Source organism: Sesamum indicum, linkage group LG10 (assembly GCF_000512975.1).
Source record: "Sesamum indicum cultivar Zhongzhi No. 13 linkage group LG10, S_indicum_v1.0, whole genome shotgun sequence".
Lineage (NCBI taxonomy): Eukaryota > Viridiplantae > Streptophyta > Magnoliopsida > Lamiales > Pedaliaceae > Sesamum > Sesamum indicum.
Window position 1 is genome coordinate 12,023,300 of NC_026154.1, and position 23,751 is coordinate 12,047,050.

General features: G+C 34.5%; 1 protein-coding gene across 2 annotated transcripts in view; it reads left to right on the top strand.

Moving 5' to 3' along the window:
* LOC105172366 overlaps window positions 1-4,098 on the top strand; it is a 6,511-nt gene extending 2,413 nt beyond the window's left edge. For both annotated transcript variants that reach the window (XM_011093756.2, XM_011093757.2), the window contains exon 3: window positions 3,725-4,098. In XM_011093756.2, coding sequence (XP_011092058.1) covers window positions 3,725-3,948 — 224 coding nt within the window. In that variant the 3' untranslated portion in view covers window positions 3,949-4,098. The remainder of the gene's footprint in view (window positions 1-3,724) is intronic.

The window sequence follows — 23,751 nt, forward strand, 5'->3', positions numbered from 1 at the left end:
CTAAAAATCCATTTCAAATTTAAACTTGGCCGAATTTGAGAAAAGTAGTTGCTTTATTTCTAGCCTTATACAGACTTGTTTCTCATTTCTTATCGAGTCTGAAGCATGTTCCTGGACAAATTTTTCCTCAAAAACAAAATTTCTTATGCGTGGCCCAGTGTGTATTTTCATCTTTCACGTCCTGTGTATTAACTTCCTGCTCCATCAATCATACTCTATGAACACTCTATCTTTTATGCGCAATATGTTGTTAGCTTAAATTCACAGGGTTAATTACACTTAGACCCCTTTTAAAATGTGAAATTAGACGTTCCCCCAAATAACTTTTGAAATTACACTTCACACTCTCCGGGAATTCTTTGTATACAACTGTACCTCCATTAGGGTTTGGACGAGAATGGCTGATATCAAGAATAAATACATAAACTTCTCATTTTGTGCTTCATTCAACATTCCATATAAATTATTGTTAATTTTCTCTTTCATCAACGGCTACTTTTTATCCAATGACAATAATTTGGGAATAATATTTATTACACTTACACCCTTTTGACTTTATATATATTGCATTTACTCCTTTATAAGTATAAAAATAGATATGATGGAAAAAACAAGAGTCTATGCTCTTAACACTGACCGTACTTCCGGCTAACATAACTAGCTCTCTTTTGTGCCCCTCATCCAAGGGTCACTCACTCCCCTCGATTCTCTTTGGGAGAGATGCACCCTCCTCTCAGCTATGTCCTTGCCCCTCCCGCTTTGTGGGCTCTCGAGGCCAGGACCAGGAATCGAGTAGGGGCACATCCCTCCCGTTTGACTTATTACTAGGGTATTTTTTGTCAATAGATTATACGGAATGCTGAATTTGATGTAAAATTAGAAGTTATGTTAATTTTTGTTGGTGTCAACGTTCTTCGTCTAATCCCTAATGGAAGGAGTACAATATAAATAGAGAATTTTCGGAGGGGGAGCAAGTCTAATTTCAAAAGTTTTTCGAGAAAACTGTAATTTGGCATTTTTAAAGAGGTCTAAGTCTATTTAACCGTAATTTGGATCCAAATCAAAACTAAAATGCAGAACATGAAAGATCTTAGCAAGCTAACATCTAAACCACAAGGGGTTGCTTGGGATTTTCCTTTAGAAGTTATAATCCTTATTGCAGTGTATCAGCTTGTATCTCATATTGGTAGTCCTGAATATGGGTTTGGAGTTTAGATGGTTTTAAGATATCCTACTTTAGTAGTTAGCTTTTGAGGTAGGCTTCCTTCAGGTCATATTAATTGGTATTACCGTATTAGAGCCATTCACTACTTTTCCAAGTTATAATCGTGCACTGCAGGTGGGTTGAGCTGGTATTTCTTGTTTTGCCAGCTGCAAGTTACGCTAGCACCAAGTCAATTTATGTGGCTGGTGAATCCAGTATCACATTGTTTGTCTAGACTAGGAACTAGCTCAAATCCAGCCGGTTCGGTTCTTGGGCTGTGGAATGTGGTGGAATGTTATGATCTTAATTGAAAGGTATAAAACTTGGACCACACAATTGGTATTATGGGGCGCTGATGTGGGATTATATGGACTTGGGCTTTTCAACTAATTAGATTTGGTAAGGTTCCCTCAAGATGGTTTCGTACACTTACACCACCCAATAATGATAGTTTTTGTTGCATTAATACAGAATGCTGATATAAAACTCGATATTTGGAGCTTGAAGCTCCGCTTTTCATTCTAAAAGATGGAGAAAAGGAGCCCCCGAGTATGAAAAAGTGCTATAGTGCAGAGCATTTATGCAGTGTCATTTTACTGTAAATTATGAAAACTATCGACATTATATGTGACTAAAGGATAAAGTCTTCCTTTCTAAATATATGCACCTTCCCATTGTTTAAGGAGCCTGGGTTGAACAGAGATCTCCACAATCTCAAGGATTTTTTGGGAAAGAATATTCCCAACTTTCGGAAAGAATGTAGTGTTTTTTTCCACCTTTGTCAAAATTCAGACTTAGATTGCAGATGCATTTAGTACAGAAGGATAGATGGACGGACTGCAGGTGGAATCATTTAAAGAGTACATTTCACTTTGAAAATGATGAATCTTGGACTGCATGCTTCGCTGATATGCGAAAATTCTGTCTGTTCCAAAGATTCTCATAAAAGGAAGTTTACTGGAGCATGCAGTAAGTTATGGAAGTTTGTATTGGACCAAATGTCAAATGACCAGTTTTAACAAGATAGGTTGATCAGGTTAGATTTTAGAAGTTATTTTCGAAAGATATAATGGATAAATAACATTTTGAGCCCTCAAGTCCCATACCCTAGATTAAATGTACTGCAAAATATACAAAACTTGATCCCGACATCGTAGTTTCCATCTCTTGGCATTCTGTTTTCTTATGCTTTTTACACTAGCTCTCTGTCTCTCTTGAAAGTAACATCAAAACTTTCTCTTATCATGCATTTCAAATCATAGAAGGTGGCTGCATAACTATTTAAACTGCGAACAAAAGCTTCACTAAATAAATACCTTACTACTTATCATTGTCAGTTTATCAGAAAATATTAATTATCAAAATTAAAATAGTTTAATTGATCTTCACCATTAACTTTTTAACCAGAGAAAAAATAGGCTTATTTTCAGTATTCTGAAAATGCAAGAATAATAAATGCTAGACATTTACCCTTTTATTTATTCACCTCACCACATTTCACCTTCCTCCAATGTCTCTGCTTTTCCTTTTCTTTTCTTTTATACTTCTAGCATATCAATGGAATGTATCTTTTCTCACTAGATTCAAGGGTAAAGGAAATTGAATGTTGTGTATAATACTCTGCCAAAATTGACTATTCATGTATCCTTATCAGACGTCTGCAAATATTGTCTCATTCTTAAAATGGCAATTTTCTTTAAGGAAGTGCTTGCTCATTCAAAAATTTGATGGAGCCACTCCTTTCCAGAACACTATTTTTAGGTCAATTATTCAGATACCAAACCTTTGACCTCTTTTCTCAATATTTATCTATCATTCCATGCAAATTCAAAATGGATTATTCAGATTGTGGCTAAGGAAGTATCTTTCTCTGTAATACTGTTAACAAAGAAGACTATAGTACCTTGTATATATTTCGTGTATGTAATTTACTGTTGTAGATTATCCTGAACCCCAAAGGAACTGCTTTCCATTATAGTCGTACATTGATTTTGTAAAATTACTCTACTATGCTTGTGTTTGTGCATATAGATGGCTGTTTCTGTTGTATTAAGTTTTTCAAATTGGCAATTTACTAAAGCAAATACTTTGTCACTTCTCTGGTGAGCTTAATTAGGCACACAAAGCTTTGACATTTGTAAGGCATGATATGATAAGCTCCAACCCAAGTCTGTGTCTCCACTTGCCTGAACAACCAAATTTCAGCCATTAAAAAAAGCAAATATTTCATTATAGAGGAGAGCATATTTCTGAATTATTCTCTATTAGTTAAAAGGCAAATATTAGGATATGATCATTACTCATATCTACTAACCGAAAATGAGAATTAGACACCCTTCTTCATTGATTGTTATTTTCAGGAAATAAGAACCAATATGTGGCTTAAAATGTCAAGAATGTTTTTTAGGGCCAACAAAGTGATATTTATTGACATGTGTGCAGCATTTTGTGCAATTGCTTTGGGTATCTGAGTAGACTTTGATAATATCTTTCAAGTCTAACAAGTTGAACCACTTGCAGCCAACACCCATCTATTGCACAAGTATTCTCATGGAGGCATGATTTTGTCGAATAGGAGCTCTCGTAGCAGCATCTGTGCTCCCACAAGACAATGTTTTGAGCCTTTCTTGTCTCATTATGATGTAAGTTGTAGCGACCATCTGCTAATTTCAGGATTTTGGATAGGGCCAGATATCGAAGATGGATGGGGTTTTGTAGAAGCATTCGTACATCTAATATATTGATTCTCATATTTGATCACTCGGCTTATCTTAATTTGCATGGATTGAAGCATGGAGTACGTTATTGATTGTGCATCAGGAGCCTGGACTTCAAGAATTGCTTCTGTTTTGCTGCTAAATGTGTTTGTTGTAATCAAGAACAGATCATTCAAAGATGTTAGAAAAACAGTAGCTCAGTGACAAGAAGCAATTAACACCGAGAAGTGGTTCTCACAAGAAAGAGGACAATGGAGGCTCTTCATTGCTGTTGTGTTGTCTCTAGCGTTCCTCCATCATTTTCAAGAATATCTCTTACGAACATATTAAATAATTAGATTAAAAAAATAATTTAAAATTAAAAGAATATTTAGTTACTTACCCGCGACCTCCTCCGTCTCGTGCCGCTCCACTGGCCGTCATCCTTCTTTTTGTAAACCTTCTTGAACACCTTCATTTGAGTGATGGGGCGTGTGAGTTTATGTTTCCTATTCAAATCAATTTAAAAAACAATTAAAAATAAAATAAAATTACTAATATGCATTAAACTACTTACCATTTCCCGATTGTGCGCCCTAATGGATAACAATCCCCGGCGGTCGACGGTCGCAGTTGCTTTCGAGTTGGCTACCCAATTGACCTTATTTTTGGCCGACTGTGCTTGGAATTCTGGGCTCGACAAAACTTCAGGAACCGTAGCTAGATCTCCTCGGTCAGCTACAGTGGTTGGGCTAACTGGTTTCAGGCATCAGCGAACAGCTTCCGTAGTTCCCTGCCTGCGACTTTATGAGTTTGAACATCGACTCGTCGTCGCAGTCCCACCAGTATGACATCTGAAAAATTGACAAATAAAAAACATATAAATATTTAATTTAAAAATATAAATACTACTTAAAATTAATTATTACCTTTAATTTTTGGAACTAGAATAGCTACTCCTGTTGGATTTGTGATATATTGGCCCAAGGATGTGAATAATGCCATTTGACGTGCGAAAATAGCGATTGGACCTGAAAATAATAATTAAATATGAAAATTAATTCAAAAAAAATGTAAAACCAATTGACTAAATTTTTCGACGTACCTCACATCACGGAGGTTGATAAAATGTCTCTAGGTAGTGGCCTTAGTGGTGGTGGTGGTGCATCCAACGGCTTCGTCGAGACCTGGGTACTGTTGGCTCCTGCCACCGCATCTAACCCCACCGCGGAGAAGTCTGCAGGTATCCGTGGAGGTTGGGAAACTCCCTCCGAGGATGGGGAGGCTGGAGATGCATCCACTGGCTCATCCCGAGGAGGGCCACGACGGCGACCTTGTTCCGGGGGTGGCAGAGCATTGATCGTCATTATCCACCATTGAAAAAATTATTAATATTAAAAACAAATAATTGTATTTTATTATCGATAAAATTATATATATTTTTTTGTAAAGTTCCTATTATTTGTACTGAAGTCCAAATTTAGCCTAAAAATTGTATGAAGGCCCTAATTTTTTCCTTAAAATATTTATAAAGAATTCATTAAATTTCATTATTTCCTAAAAATTGGCATTAATTCCTAAAAATTGCATTTAATTAGATAAAGGTCCAAATATTTTCTACTATTTGCTTTAAGGTCTAAATTACATTAAAATCCAATTTTTCCTTCTAATACATAATTCTCCTAGAAATTGTATTTAGATTCAAATTTTGCCTAATGTTATATCAGTGACCTATTTTTTCCTAAAATGCATAATTTTCCTTATTATTGTATTTAGGTCCAATTTTTGCGTTAAATCATATTAAGGTCCAAATTTCACCTAAAACTACATCAAGGTTTAATTTTTTTCGTCTAGTACATAATTCTCCTAGAAATTGCAATTTTGGTCCAAATTTTGCCTAATATTACATTAATGACCAATTTTTCTTTTCTAAAATGTATAATTTTACTTATTATTGTATTTAGGTCCAAATTTTGCGTTAAATTACATTAAGGTCCAAATTTCACCTAAAATTACATTAAGGTCCAAACTTATTCTAAATTTACATTATGTTGCATTTTTCCCTACGAATTGCATTTAGGATCATATTTTTCCTAAAATTACCAAAATTACACAAATTACAAAAATTCAGAAATTATGAAAAACTTCCAATTTTTTAAAATTACCGAAAATAAAAAAAATCAGAAATTATGGAAAAGTTTTGAATTTTTTAAAAAATTCTGTAATTTAAAAAAAAAATTCAGAAATTAGGAAAAAATTCAGAAATTTATGCATAATTTCTGAAACTTCTTTTAGAAATTTTTGATAAATTTTTATTTTTTTTAAATTACAGAAAATAAAAAAAAATCAGAATTTATGAAAAATTTCTGAAATTTTCTAAAATTATAGAAAATGAAAAAAAAATTAGGCAAAATTTTAATTGTTTTATGAAACTACAGAAAATAAAAATTTCAAAAATTCACAAAAAAATCAGAATTTTTTTTTAAAATTACATAAAAATAAAAAAAATATACATACTAATTCTACGAATATTACAAAAATTACATAAAAATTATACAAATTTTAAAATAAATCAAATAAAAAATACAAAAATAAAAGAGAGAGAGAGAGGGGGGGGTGGGGGGTGGAGCAAGGGCGCGAAAAGATAAGAGAAAGAAAGGGAAGAAAAAAATTTGCAAGTGTGGCATATATATATATATAATTTTGTCGTTCCAAAAGTCGTGCTAAAAAGAGTTACAATATTTAAAAAGCCGTTACAAATTATATAGTGAATGCTAGTCATTTAAAAAACCGTTACAATATATGAAAATGACGTCATTTTGATTATTTCCATACAAAAGTCGTTACAAAGCGTTTTCCAAATAATTAATTATTTTTATTGAAATTATTTAAAAAAATGCCGTTTTTTATGATTTAATATTGTGAAAACGTATCATTATAGTGGAACAATATAATTGAAATATATTAAAAAAAATAAAACATTTTATTTGACATTGATACATGTACACAAAATGCAATAAATATATATATATATTCATAAATGTTAGTATTACATTGATGTAACTATCATTTTATAGTGTTGAACTGTATGGGTTAATCGGGCCGTCAAAATTACGATCAAATCATCAGATACGATTACACTTACAAAAAAGAATCAATTCGGTCAAATTATTGCCTTATTGGGTATACGGATTTTGACATAGTATATCTAAATCAGACCATGTAATTTAAAATCATACCGTTTGATATGATTAATAGACACATACTAGATATTTAAATTTGAAATGAGTCGGGTGCCTGGATGTAAAGATATCGTATTTTTTTATTTGAATTTATGAGATGGCTCATTTCTTATAACTGCTTTCGTAACAACTAGTGTAATTTACTGTTGTTACGGCATTTGTAAGGCCCAATCAAAATTAAAATTTTCACCTATTTTTTTTTATTTTAATTTCAAAAATTTTATTTTGTACTTGCGTCTGTAGCGACTTTTGAATTTTGGCTATTACAAAATTTCATTTTCAGCCTGGCGCCAAAAGTTGATTGCCTTACTTTGTAATGGCCTTTGTAACGGTTTTTAATTAAATTGACCATTCCAAAAAATAATTTTTTATAAAAAAAGATAGAAGGTGTACTTTTATTTTTTTTTTATTTTACAACATTGCATAATTAGGATATTTCATTAAAGCAGTGGCTTTTATGGTTCCACTGGTTTGGATTTCGAACCTGAGTTCGACATACCTAATAATGTTGTTCTTGATCTTGTTCCTCTGACATTGGAGATGTTTGTTAATAACCCCTTTTCTTCACCTCTCGATCTTTTGTTTGTTGTTGCAAAGATCCATAGTTGAAAGAAAGGCGGTGGATGGGCACATTCGACGCAGCGGAGGAGGCTGCCTTCAAAGCTCGAGCCATGCGTGGTGTGAAAGCAAAGACCGACTTTGTGTACCCTAATTCAACAATGAACCCTGACTCATATATATTATGTAGCTTCCTATTCATCCTGGTCAGTCTCGTAGTCCTCGAAGCTGTCTTCATCATCCTTTTCATCTTCATTATCAATTTGACCAGCTTAAGTCCGTGAAGTACCTGCACCTTGCTGATATGCAACCAAAAGATCGACCACAGTTTGTAAACCAGTGGGATCATGCAGATCGTACGAGTGTTTGTCCGTAGCAACTTCAAGGACTGGTACAAGTCCTCTGGCTGATATGAGATCTCAGTCCACTTGGACGCATCCACAACTCTCCGAGCTTTGGTTTTGGATTGTCCCTTTTCATACTTGGGTACTCAGTCTAATACACTTACACTGCTTATCGTGCAAGTATGAATGACTCATCCTTTTGATATACCCATTTGAAGTTTCCATCAACGAGGTGATAGTGTGGGTGAACCTTCTTAGCTCTTACTGGATCGACCCAATGACACTTGAACAGAATGTTGTGCAGGTCAGGAATAAATAGGTATGTCAATTGAACGATCCCTTCGATGATTCCAAAGAAGTCATTGTCATCGTCTGTATACGATGAACTTTTGATACACACCCCATAATTCATGGTTGAATTGTTGGCATTGTGACATTCCATCTGGAAGTTGTACCCGCTCACAAAATAGCAAGGGATCGATGTCAATTCTGCACTTGGACCCAATAATGACATTTCAGGAGCTTGTTGTTCGTGTAGTTCAACTCAGGATGTACCTGCACGTTCATATATTAATCAGATGGAATGTCCGTATGCCATCCATATAAATCGGATAACCCATAACACTGGTGGTGCTCCACCCAAACGCCATCTCACAGGTGGGTAGGTCGTTCACAATCCACATCAACGCCGCCCGCATGATGAATTCATTGTCTGTGGCATTTCGTATGTTCGAACACCCACATGCCACAACCGCAATAGTTCTCCGATCAGCGATTTCAAGTACACATCTATTAGACACTTTGGATTAGAAGGGCCAAGGATCACCATTGTAAGAAATATGTACTCAGAACTCATGCACATACTAGGGGGGAGATTGTACGGTGTAATGATAACAGGCCAACATGAATAAATACGACCATACTGACCGTGAGGCTCAAAATCGTTTGTGCAAAAGACCAATCAATGTGGCTCTTCTGCAAAATCGGATGGATGCACATTGGCTCCTTGTTCTTCTGATGTGCGGCATGCCACATCATGTACTTAGCAGTTACCCTTGAAGAATACAACCTCTGCAGACGGGAAGTAAGCGGAAGGTACCTAAGGATGGCATATTGGGACTTCTTGCGACATGGGTGTCGCCCTCGGATCGGCTTGTACCTTGCGTCCCCACAAAACTTGCAATACTCCAAATCAACATCGTCCTTCCAATACAACATGCAACCATTCTTACACGCATCGATCTTCTCAACGGGTAAATTAAAATCCTTTACCAACTTCTTCGTGCTATAGTAATCTTTTGGTAGGGTTTGACCTGGGGATATTAGCCTACTAGGATATTCGATCATATGATTGCTCAGAAATATGACCATCTACTTTGTTGTCCACCAACTCAACAACAATTTTCAATTGAGATTGGATACAGCCATTCCACAACGGTTAGTCGGTAACATGCATTACATTATAAAAATGGTCTGCCAATCCTGACTCATAATCATAGGGGCCACCATCATAATAATATGAACTAGGACCGACTTCAACAGGGCAGGACCTCGTACCATCATCAGGCACACCATCATGAGAAGAAGAAAAATAACTCGGCCCGACTACATAAAAAACCATCCTCTGCGCCCAATCCAAATATTGTTCATCACGCTAACGTGAATAACTACCCTTGACATAAGAAGCTGAGGTTTGCTCCTCCGGTACTGGAGGGAGAACCACAGTTTCAAAGTCCTCCTGCATCCTATCCTCACCATGAGAAGTCCAATTATAATATTCTAACATAAACCCTCCCATACACAAGTGATAACTGATATCGTCGGGTGTTCTGAATTTTGTATTTTTGCATTTTCGGCAAGGGCACTTTATTGTGTCTCCATCCATATGTCCACGGTGACCTTTTTTATGAAAGTCTAAAGCCCATCCTCAGACTTCAGTGTCAGACCTGCTATCCCTGGGAGGTTCTTATTATACATCCATCTCCTCAGTTCTCATAACATGATTATATATATCTAATTTATTTTTTAATTTGACGACCTACAAATTTATAAATACTTCATTAAACTATTTAAGAGAATACATATAATTAATATGATATAAGATTAATAAAAGATCATAAAATTAAAATATATAAATTATAATTAATTTAATTAAATACAATAAAGTATTTAATTAGTCTCTATTACCTGATCAACTAACTTAAGTGATGATCAACACTAGTTGACGATCCAAAATTCAAGTAATAATTTACAAGCTAATCAAATGTACATGCACGAAAACGGAGTGTTGAGAGTTTGTGTGAACAGAGTAATTTAAGTTTTAAGTTAATTTTATATTTATGAAATGCTTTTGAATAGTAATTTATAATTCAAGATTTATTTAAAAATATAAAAGAAGCTCATTGTATTTGTTTAGTTTATTTGTAGTTGACTTATACTTTTTTCTATTAGGGAGAAAGATGATTTTAAGTTTTCACGCGATTAATTTTAGTTCTTTAAATTTGCGCCTTTTTACAGGGGCGTAAATTGCTATTTACCCAATTAATAAAAGACACTCTCACTTGAATATCTATAATCTAGACTTATCCTTTCACTTGCTATTACATCTTATGTTGGTAGACTGATGCTGTGGTGCTTGCAAGCAATAGCAGACTTGACGATCGAAAAACCTTGAAAATGAAGTTTTTTCTTCTTCAATGCAAACTGAAATGGGGTATTCTGAGTTTGGACATATTGAAAAGATTTAAGTAGACTATAATTTAGTTAGAGAAGTCAAATTGGCCTTGATTGAGATAACTAGGCCATATTTTTTCTTTTTCTCTAATCGGGCTCGAAATCGTTTAAGTCGATCTACGATCGCATTCGCGTTTCGCTCCCAAATTCTTGAAATACTGTGGATAAAAGAAAACGTTATCTAGTCGGGTTGACACCCGACGAAGACACTGCGACGCTCAAGTCAGTTATTATTCTTAAATGTAAAAATGCTGAGATGTAAGATATGATTATTTTATGAATTTAAAAAAATTACCTCTGTTGGAGAGATTTTCCCCTTCTTATACTGAATGAGGCTTCCATATCGAAAATGCCACGTGCCTACGATCTCAAACTTTTGGATCCCACTTAAATGCACATCTCCTTAAATTATGCACCATGATCACACGTGATGTGCTAGAAATCCGTGATTATGCCCATTAATTACGCCCTTAAGTATTTACTTACTTTGTTTGAAATCATGTCAAATTTAGGTCAGACCATCTTAGCGCATAAAGTCACTTTTACCCTTCTTTGGGGGTATATCCGACTTTTTCTAAGTTCTCCCCCATCATTCTCCATGTAAATTTGACATAATTATTAATCAAGTTTTTCTTTAAAAAGACAAAGAACAACCCACTTAATTAATTTTTGAAGACCAATTCAATGCTAAATTATTATATATAGCTAGCTTGAATTTCTTATTATAATAAAAATATTCTTGCAAAAAAATTCAATTCTAACTTATTATATATAACTAGCTTGCAAAATTTTTAGCTATGAACTCTGTAACTAAAATTTAATTTCTCAAGAGATTTTAAAGTTTTTAGCAAAGCCAACTACGAATTTTTGCAACGAAACGTTTTGTTTCTAATTTTATTTTTGAAACTATGAAAATTTAAAATCTTATCCCTTGCTAAATTCATTGCTGATCACCAACAAATTTACTCTCGTTGCTATTTTTTATAGCGATTAGTTGATTTTCTTGTAGTGAATCTTATATATAGTATAAGATAAATGATAAAGTCAAATTAAAAATTTAATTAAATTTCACTCGTATTTAACCTCATTTTGAAACCAATAACAAGTATTTATATGAATACTTTCGATGTAGTAGAAGGAGTATACTACAATAGAACTTACCAGTTTTTTACTAGTTCAAACTGTAGATTTAAAATGGGAAAAGTACAAGCAACCTCCTTTTGATATCGTAAATGAGCAAATTACTCCTTATGAAAAAACAAATAACGATTTATATACTTATCTATACTTTTTGAAATACAACAATTTACTCCCCTATGATTTTGAAAATGAAGCAATTTACCCCCCTGTATAAGGAGGTAAATTGCTATATTTTTTTCATAAGGGGTAATGTACTCATTTTCAATATTATAAAGAAATAAATTGCTCATATTCTATGTCGTACTACTCAATCGGCAAATTAGGCAGTTGTACCCAAAGATATATATAACTTTGAAGGTGCTTCTTTCGAGGGGGCAAAGAAAGGTCGGAATGATGCATAAGTTGGTACAAGTTGGGGTTGAGAACAATAAGAGTCATCCGGTGGCTTAGGTTCCAGAGAAGGTTTTCCGGTGGTCGGAGAAAGCGTAGTCGTTGGCTGTGTGGAGAGTTCCATCCTCACTACCCCTCCTAAGTTCGACTATGATATTAGTACTTAATTACAGTACCAAAAAATTTTCCGTCGCAAACAAATTCTGCAACGTCTTTCAGATGAAATTAATCCGTTGCAAAATTCCATGACAAAGAAGAAGTAATAGAGGCAAAGAAGTCTTGACGAAATATTTACTTACGTTTGCTTTATCTTGGCCAAAGTTGACTGACAGACAGAGGGGACAATGTAATAATAGGGAAAAATATTTTTTTAATCCGTTAAATATGCCTAATTTTAATTTTAATCCTAAAAGTATGCCCATTTTTTATTAACTCCAGTAACTTGCAAAATTGATTAGTTTTAGTCCTTCGGTCGATTGGATTTATAATTTGCGCCCGAAAAATGACATGGCATGACACCTAGATGCATTTTTATTGATTTATAATCCTATGTGGCTAAAATTATGATGTGGAAGACAAGTTGGCCATCTTTTGGAAGGAAGAAAGGTGACTTTTCTTCTCTCCGAACTTGTACAAAAGATGGCCAACTTGTCTTTCACATCATAATTTTAGCCACATAGGATTATAAATCAACAAAAACACATCTAGGTGTCATGCCATGTCACTTTTCGGACGCAAATTATAAATCCAATCGACTTGAGGACTAAAACTAATCAATTTTGCAAGTTATTGGAGTTCATAAAAAATGGGCATACTTATAGGACTAAAATTAAAATTAGGCATACTTAACGGACTAAAAAAATATTTTTCCCATAATAATATTGACATTTATAATTAATTGATGTATGCGTAGTTATTCAATATATAATTTCATTTTAGGCCAATGGGTATCATTATAATTTTTACCTAAATTTCATTTTAGGACAATGTAATAAACTTAATTGGTGAGTGAAGGAAAAAGAATCATCAAAGTGTGCTTGAAGATTCCATCTCATATATTCTGCCAAAAACATTGATAACTCTGCAGCTATAGTTGGATTTTCGAAAAATTTTATTTAAGCAGCAGCAGTCGTGCTTGCTACACTAAATCTCGACATTAATTAAAAATTAAATTACTTTTTTAATTGGATGCTTTTTCACTAAACCCAATTCTGGTTTCTCTACACACATAAATTATTTAATTAATATTCGTATAATATCATATTAGAATAGGGAAATTTACTTTAATAATTAGGATTATGTTCATTAGAACTTGATTAGCTATAATTAGTCTAACACTTAATACATAATAATGTTTTAATTGCTCGGCAGGAGTGATGATATGAATATTTTTTTCCATGTACACAAAAAATATTTGTTAGTTCTCACTAAAAATAATTATTGACAAAAAAAAAAAATAGTATATAGATTAGACAATTAGCGATGAAAAAAAATATACGTGAAGTAAAGACAGTGACAAAAAGAATAGCCGGTAAAAGAATAACACAGGTAGGTAGATTGCAATTTACTCCTTAATAAATTCTAGAGTGCCAATCCTGTCGTGAAGTCTCCAGAGCACTGCCCACCAATAATAAATTATGTGACTTAGGTTTTGCCTTTGAAAAGTAAGAAAAATTTACAACAAACTCTCTTAAAATTTGTCGTAATTATAAACACATCATTATTCTTTAAAATATTACTAATATCCCTTGGATGTCTAATAACTTATTCTAGGAGGATATTTGTTCAATATCTGTTAATTTCATTTCATCCGACGTGTGAATGTTTGTTTTGTTATTATAATTTATTATTATATTATATTTAGATATATTAATATATTAATTAAATTAATGTATTACTCAATTTTAGTGCAATTGCACATACAACCGTATACAATATATATGTAGTGCCACATTTTAACTATATCTATTAAAACGAATTCATTACATCTAAATTAATTAAGTCTACGGATAGTTCTTGATTTGGCAAATATTCTGAAATTAATGTACATGTTGTATGCACTATAGCTCCATCTGATGTTTTGCGTATTGGAATAAATGAACAAATGACACACACAAGCCCATTTATATATATATATATATATATCCTTGTTTGTTTTGAGAAAAAACAAAAGGATATACATATATATGTGTGATACGTGCGAAAATAGCATGGGTCCGATGAGTTTGGACCTTAGATCTGGACTTGAGCTGAGAAATAGAAGAACTTGAAATGTAATATGCAAAATAATACATGAGCATTCCGATGCCCTAATATCGAATTTAAAAGAAAATAATCGCAAAAAGTGAATTGTGATGAGAAATCATGATATGATAGTTAAATTCGTAAGAGAAATTATGTTTAGAGTGCAAAGGAGAACGCAATGTAAGAGTTGACAGCAATATTCCAGCATCTGGAAGGTATTCCCCACTTGGGGATCAAATCTGGGGTGTCCACTTGTGGTTGGATTCTGCACTATGCCCTATTCTTGGGCAGAATGGATAAAAATTATTGGAATAAGCTACAATCTTATCTTCTGTTAATCTTGCTGATGCAAGTCAATCTCCGCATTGAGGGGATCCTTCACCAACGAAGACTCCTAATCCGCAAGGAGTCCTCCTTATCCAGGAGTCTAAGGCTTTTAGGGAACCTCCATTAACGTGTGTCTTCTATGTTGGCTGGGAGGTACACTTTGTGGTCCAGATGTATGCCATATGGGAGCATTTAAACATGGGGCTTGGGTCGGTCACCACTTGTTAAGCCACATTCTTGGGCTAAATCAATATTTTGGGTTGACATCCCCCATGAGCTATTAAATTGTCTAGGAGGGGCCCTGGGCCCTCTTGCTCTTCCTTGGGCCATATGCATAATTTAGTCCCACCCACTCTAAGGAGGAGGGGTTGTTATGTCGGCGGGTTTGTGGCAGGCAGAATCGATGCACTATCAGTTGTGCTTGGTGGGCCAGTTGTTAGCAAATAGGAATATGAGGTTTGACGGCTTGTGCACATCCTTTCAAGGGATGATTAATCCGGTGAAAGGGATGGAGATTCATCAGTTGGATGGGGGCAGGTTTCTCCTCCGATTCAATCATATCATTGATTGGGATCGAGCCCTCAAAGGATGCCCATGGACTTTTGAGGAAAACATTCTGATACTTTGTTGCATTTGCAAGGAGAATCCCATGGGGGTCAATCTGGAGTGGTGTGAATTCTTTGTCCACGTTCACGGTATCTCATTGAGCATGATGACTTTAGGAGTAGCCCTAATGATTGGAAACAAGCTACGAAGGTTCCATGATATGGAGATGGATGAATCGGGGTTTCTTCGGGATCCATATTGCGGATTCGGGTAGCGCTGAATGTTAGTTCCCCATTGAATAATGCACGTTTCAGCTTCCTGTGCAGCCGTTAGTGATAGGGGGTGGATTGAAGCAGGCGGTGCAGCTAGAGGAGGCAAGATTGATTACTATTCCGCTACAGTTTAATGCAAGAGGCCCAACTCGGGTCGACGGTGTGGGTGTTGGGGCTGTAGGCCAAAGGGGCGAGGAGTAGACGTTGGGTCGAGGAAGAGAAGCAGGAGTCCAAATAATTAGAATAGGTGGCGGAGGGGTCACGGGCGAGTAAGCGGAGACTGCATTTGATAGATGAGGTTTCTAACGTTTCATCGGCGGAGGCTGCATTGCAGTCCCGCCAGCAGACATGAAAATACTAGCTTGGAATTGTCAGGGGTTGGGATCCCCTTGGACAGTTCGTACTCTAAGGGAGCTGGTGAGGCTCCAGAACCCCAGGTTGGTTTTTATCTCCGAGACCAAGTCTAATTGTAGGAGATAGAGGTGATTCAGCAACATCTGAACTTATTTGATCTGGGTGTGGCCTCTCATGTGGGGGACTGTTGTTGCTTATGAGAAAAGTTGTGGAGGTTTGGGTTCTGTCATACTCGCCCCATCATACTGATCCCAGGGTAGGGGGAAAAGTAATCCAAGGAGATGGCATTTTACAGGGTTTTATGAACCCTTTACCTGCTAATGGCAAAGAGTCGTGTGGACCTACTTAGGCATCTGCAGGTTGCGTCAGTCACTCCTTGAGTCTGCATGGGTGACTTTAACGAGATATTATATCAACATGAGAAGCAAGGTATGAATGATTGGGCGCAGTAGCAAATTGAGGCTTTCAGACGATGTTTGGATGATTGTAGGCTATACGATTTGGGCTTCACAAGGCATAAGTTTATTTGGTGCAACAATAGGGTTTTCCTTGCTATCGTACGAGAATGGCTAGATAGTTGGTTTGTGGACCAGTGGGGGGCTTCTCTATTCCCTAACGCTCTAGTCAAGCACAAGGTCATTGCCTCGTCGAATCACTCTGCGTTAACATTGGAGTTAGAGGGAGAGCAGGGGCAGGAAGTTTAGAGGATTAAGCTTGAATTCTGCTTTGAGGCAGCATGGTTTCGATCAGATGATATAGGGGCAATTGTGGCGGAAGGTTGGTCCGCGGATTAGGGGCTTCACTAGGTGCGGCTTTTTGTAGTAAGGTAGCGGCATGTGGAAAGCTGCTTAAGGAGTATAATCATTTATCATTCAATAGTATTATTAAGAGAGTGCATGCATTGAATGCCGAACTATGTCGTATTAAAAGTGGCCGCCTGACTGAGGAATCTCATCGTTGGTCAGAGGCACTGATGCAAGAATTGGAAGAGCTGCTGGCTAGGGAAGAACTGGTGTGGCAACAGAAAGGTAAAGCCCTATGGCTCAAAGCAAGGGATACGAACATGGGTTCTTCCACGCTTAAGCGACTTTCACATCTTAGGAGTAATCTGATTATGTGCCTCATACTTCAAATTCGGCAATTCAAGGCCTAATTCATGACTACTTCAGGGGGATCTTCACTTCTACTCCCCTGACTCCAAGTGTAATTGATGAATGCTTGACGTGCTTAATGCCGATGGTGAGCGACGATGCAAATGTTGTACTCCTGCACCCTTATACCGCTGATGAAGCATAACAAGCCCTTCATTCAATGCACCCTCTCAAATCTCCAGACCCTGACGGTATATCCCCTAATTTCTATCAAAAGTTTTCGAGTATTGTAGGCTGTGATGCTACTAGTTGCGTCTTACATTTCCTTAACGAGGGTTCCCTTCACCCTTGACTTAACACGACCAATATTGTAGTCCTGCCTAAGTGTGTCGATCCTGATATGGGTACGGAATTCAGACCTATTAATTTGTGTAATGTTCTCTTTTCAGGAGTGCTGAGTAGACAAGGATTCCACGAAAAAGTATTATGCTTGATTATGACCTGTGTTTCTAATGTCTCTTATTCAATCTTGCTTCACGGTGTTCAATTTGGTTATTTGCATTCGGAAGGGAGATCCGCCAAGGGGACCCCCTCTCTCCCTAATTGTTTCTGTTTTGTGCAGAGATTTTGAGTAGCGTGATTCGGGATGAGGAGCTTTGAAGTTTTCTTACAGGGGTGGTGGTCTGCAAGTCGGGTCCCCGGTTCTCGCATCTCCTCTTCGCCAATGATACCCTAATCTTTTGCCAAGCATTTGTGAAGGAGCTGAGATGTTTACAATCGCTGCTTTGCCGTTTCGAGGAGATTTCTAGCCTTGCTATCAATTTGCAGAAATCGGCAGTGGTATTCAGCAAGAACACGCCGATGACCCTCTAAGAGGAGTTAGGGGGATAAGATCATTGGGATTCCAGTGGCAAACTAGCATGCGAAGTACCTTGGCCTTCCAACGGTAGTTGGGCGGTTGAAAAGGGAGGTCTTAGAAGGTTTGAAGGATAGGATATGGTGGAAAATGCAGAGTTGGTCAGCTAGGTGGTTGTCCCAAGCGGGCGGGCAATTTTGATCAAATCTGTCCTACAGGCTATTCCTTCTTGTGCGATGAGTTGCTTTAAGATGCCGGAAAGGTTAGTGTCTGATCAAGAGTTTATGATGGCTAATTTCTTTTGGCACCAGACAGCCCCAGGAAGATACATTAGTTAGCTTGGAGGAAACTATGTGTTAGTAAGAAAAAGGAAGGCATTGGTTTTCGCAGTCTTCATGAGTTCAATTAGACGTTGTTGTGCAAACAAGCATGGAGGATAATGACTAATCCTAAGGTATTTCACTCACGAATCGATCTTTGAAGCCGGAGGAGGGATGCGGCCGTCGTATGGATGGAGGCTGTTGTTTTGCGCTTGACCTTTGCTGGAGATGGGATTCCGATGGTTTATTAGAAATGGTAGCAAAATTCGTCTCGGAGTAGATCCATGATCCCTAGGACGGTGTTTTTTCGGCCTGTAGTTCAACCCCGCTTGGTGCAGCTTGATCAATGCGCCGGCTCGTTACTCCATGTAGATGGGTCTTGACAGGAAGAAAATGTCCCAGAAATATTCGCACCAGTTGATGCGGAGTGGATTTTTCGCACTGCTTGGTGAGGATATGATTGTTGTAATTGTCTTTGTTAGATATTGATACTCTACATGAATGATTATAATCTATTTATTTCAATCAATAATGGTTCATCGCTTTTAATTAAAAAAATAAAAGTAAATATTGCTGATGAGATGAAAAACTTTTAAGTACTCAAATCAAGTCTGATTAAACTAAATTAAACATACAATAACATTGATACACTTGGCATAATGATTACCCCCTATGACAAGTGTATTTGTGTAATTGGTTTGTGTCTGACCAGATCCAGTTTAAATTAAAATTTTATCCGAGTGAGATTTTCTGCTATATCTAACTTTCGAGGGGAAGATCATATTTCGTCCCATAAGTTAGGTTTCTCCAATTTCAGTCCCATATTTATTTACCAGAACATCAAATTTAATCGTAGATAATCGATATGGTAATGAAGAAAATGCATATTTCTTTCGTATCTACAAAAATTTCTCACATTTCATCCTTGTCCTAACTTTCGTTAGATCATCTGGAGAACTGCAAGAAGAATTAATATGTTCAACAAATAGATCAACTAAAGCAAATCTAGTTGTCATTATATGCTTTTTAGGGAAAAATGCAATTTATCTTTCTATGATATGAAAAATAAACAAGAATTTTCTTGTGAAAAAAATAATAGTAAATTGTCTCTCTGTATTTTGAAAAATAAACAAATTATCTCTTTATGCCCCTTGCTTTTTCAAAATTTAGCTAAAAACTCCTATGTGTTAAAAACATAGGCAAAACCCTCTTGTATTTTTTAAAATATTGCATATTCTTCCCTTCCGTTAGATAAATTTAATGGCGTTAAATTTATATTGAATTGCCCGTTATACCTTCTTATATCAACCACTGATATGCAATTCCGAAAGATTAATGGTTCAAATTTTAAGTAATTTAAAATATTATTTTATTTATATATAATATATATATTATATATTTATATATATACACTATATATAACATAATCTATACTATATATTATGGGAGAGCACCTCTTTGGTGTCTGATCTCTCTTTTTCAGTCTATTTTTTTATTTTATTTTTTTAATTTTTTATCTAATTAACTCCCCACTCCTCCATTATTTTTTTATGGTTATTCTTTTTTGTTTTTCATCATTTTTGTTGTCATTATTTGTTTATAAATTTAATATTTTTATATATACTTCACTAAATAATAAAATTTTATAAATATTTTATTTTAATTAGTTTTTATAGAAGTTGCACACAAGTATATATATATATATATATATATTTCAATTAATGTTAGTACCAACGGCCGCCGACGTGCTGTCACCCCCGCCAAAGCAAGGGACCTAATGTTGCCCCTTTTAGTCACCCCAACAAAAGGGGGCGGCAGCGAAATGGGCGACCTCACCTTCGCTATTGTCACCCTCTTTTGGAAGGGGAGGTGGCCAGATTCGGGTGATGTCATCCAGATCTTTGGTGATGTCGCCCCTACAATGTGGACCTATGCGATGATGGTCGCCTAGGCGCCGTCTCCGGCAAGTTTGAAGAAGAAGAAAAATTTATTTTTTAAAAAATAAAGTAAAAGTAATTTAATTTTTCAAATTTTAATAATTGAGTCAATAATATATAATTATTATAAGTGACTTTTATATTGCATATAAATTTTTAATTTGAAAAGTGAGTTTTAGTATATTAAATTTGTATTGTGATTTTTAAATTTAAATTTTTAATTTATAAAAAATTTATATATTTTTTAGGTGTTTTTATATTGAAAATAATATATCTCGTAAATAGATATAATTTATTGTAATATATTTGGCTCAATAAATAATTTAAATGAATCATATACATTTTAAACAAATAAATAATATAAATAAATTAATTTTAAATATATTTAAATATGAAAGAAATGAAAAAAAAGTAGGCGCTTTACACTTAAAGTAACCCCAAAAAAAGGCCAAAAAATGAAGTTCGCTCACACAATAGGCAAATGTCATACACTATTCGTTAGAACCATTAGTTTCTATCAAAGTGGGAGTTTTCTGCCTATAAAATTAGCACAGGAAAATTTCTCGCTATTTCATCAAAATACAGGGGGATGTGATGCAATTTACCCTTATCTAAACCTTCAATAAGAAGGTAATTTGCTTCATTTTTCAAAATACAGGAAGGTATTTTCTTAAAAGAGAATTTTTAGGTTTCAGAGTTGGCATTGCAACTCTCCGATTTCTTATTGCTTTCCTATTTTTTTTTTTTTTATCAAAGTCGTCAGTGTCATGGCAGGGGATTTGGCAAGGCCCTTATCCGTTTACTAAAATCAAAAGTTCAAGTACCACTACAAGAAAACAGGGTATCAGAGACCAAAATTTAGAGACGGAATTAAATCCGTCTTTGATAAAGACGGATTTAGAGACGGAACTCTTTTTATGATAAATTATTAATAATTTTTATTTTGGAGATGGATTTATAATTTATGTATACATCTACGTAAATATAAATGAGAAGTACTTACTCCATTTACAAAAAATTAAATAATTCATAAAAATCTAATTAATCAGTTGATGTTATCCTTAAATTAACCTTCACGCGCTCGAGTCATTTGTGAAACTTCTCCTCCAAATTAAAAACTTAACGACCACATGAGTTATCCATTATTTTTTTGTTTAAAAAAAAACGAACATAAATTGGAATATAAACGAGATATGAGAAACTTTTGAAGATACGAAACTAGTTTAATATATTTCCCTAGACAATGAAATTACAAACGTATAAACCCTAATTTATAGGACAAAATTAATTAAATGGAATTTCTCCTCCTTTTGAGTTAATGGATTATAAATTAATGTACGTACTTCAATTTACTACTATAGTATAAGATAAACCCATCAAATTATAATAAAAAGTAACCTAATTAATTAATTAATAGACCTTTATTTGGAGTTTCTACGAAAAGAATCTCTCTATATATATATATATAATTGAGGTACGTACTATAAGTTCAGAAATATAATTAAATGAGTCAATTATTATATATATTACGTACCCTCTAATTTAATATATATATATATATATATATATCAAAATCTTGGAATATTGTACATTGATGCACTAGAAGAAGAAATTAATAATAATTTTGATAAACTAATTTCAAGTGCTACTACTACTGATATCAAAATAATTAATCATTGTATTTAATAATTTTCACAAAAATAATATATAAGTTAATTGTGTACTCAAAGTTATTATATCACTGCATCGTAGAAATATTTTCACTTATTGTTACTATATATCTAATAACAACATTAATAAATACGCAGCAGTTATCAGTATTATTAAAATTATATGAACCATTATTAATGTCATAAAATAAATTTGTAACACTTAATTAAAACATATTATATATCACTTGAAAAATTGTTTGCACATCATATAATATATGATCTCTCTTTTTTCACATTGCGTTTTTATTGTATTAGTGATTTAATTGATTATAATGTTTAGTCGTTTTTCACTTATTAATTAGTTACTACGAAATTGAAATTTGTATATTTTTTCTAAATATTATAAAGACATGCCAAGTGCGCATTTATATTAATCCAGAAAAACGCTACTTACTTAATATAAGGGTAAAATTGCATAGTTGATCACTTAAATTTGCATTTAAAATTACTTAGTCCTCCCTTTCAAGTCTATTTTTTGATGACGATTATGTTTTTAGTCCAATAGGGTAGGGAGTTCAACATTTTTAGTTTCCTACTTTACGAATTTTTCAAAATAGTCCCAAAATACAAAAAACTCGATAGCTTTAGTACAATGTTTAGGGAATTTTTAAAATAATCAGAAAAGTGAAAAAAACTTGTCTTATTTAGTCCTATAAATTTCGTAAAGCAAAGGACTAAAATGTATCGAATTTTTTCAATTTTAGGACTATTTTGAAAATTTTGTATAGCAGATGACTATGTATCGAGTTTTTTTAAATTTTAGGACCAATTTAAAATTTTTCTAAATCATATAATTAAATATGTTGTACCCCCTACTCTATGGGACTAAGGCCTTTCTAGACTTTAAGTATCCCTAAATTTTAGCTTTTGTTTGAGTTTGGTACTTTGATTATTTTTCCATAAAAATGTGGGAGTAAGGCAGACTTTGTCATTTTTTATTTTATTTTTATTTTTTAAAAGAATAAAAAAATTACACACTCTAGAACAGTTGCACGTCTCATGCCCCATAGTTACAAGAAATTATGAGATACGAGCATAATTTTCGAACAAACACATTCAACATCCACAACGAGTTGCATACCCGATGGGTTCAAACAGACAAGAACACGCCCCAGGCGTGTTTCACCTCTAAGCCGTATTTTTGTTCAAGACTCATGTTTCTCTAGGTTCCTTCTCCTATCGTGAGTTTATGAACTTTCTAGTTATTCAAGATGTCGATTCAAACGTTTCTGAGACGGAGGGGGGAAATATTTTTAGCTGAAACAACTTTATTTCATTACATAACATACATTATTTACTACAATAGTTAGTTCACATACACTCAGTACAACATCTACATTTTTAACACTCTCATTATATTTCTCACACCACAAATTCTTAACCTTATCTCACTGTTGTTGGTCACCAACATCTGGCATTTTAGGCAGGAAGCTACAATACTTTATAGCCCAAAAAGAAGATTAGATTTGATTTTACAAATTTAAGAAAATAAAGTGAAGAAAAATTAAATTAAATTGTTCATTTTACCATATAAAAAGTCAAATTTTGATTATATTTTCGTCGAAAAATGGTGAGATGGACCAATATCATGGGACTCAAACCAATTACAGTTTGAAATGTTAATGTGAAGAAATGAATGCAAAGTTAAAGCAGCATCTATAGTATTTACCCTTAATTTAATTGAGATGACTGTTTGGTTTGGAACCCTGATTGGTCAGTAGAAAGCACAGGTCAGTAATGTCTCTAATTAACCTTTATGCCTATACACAGGCGGACAGGGGCTTA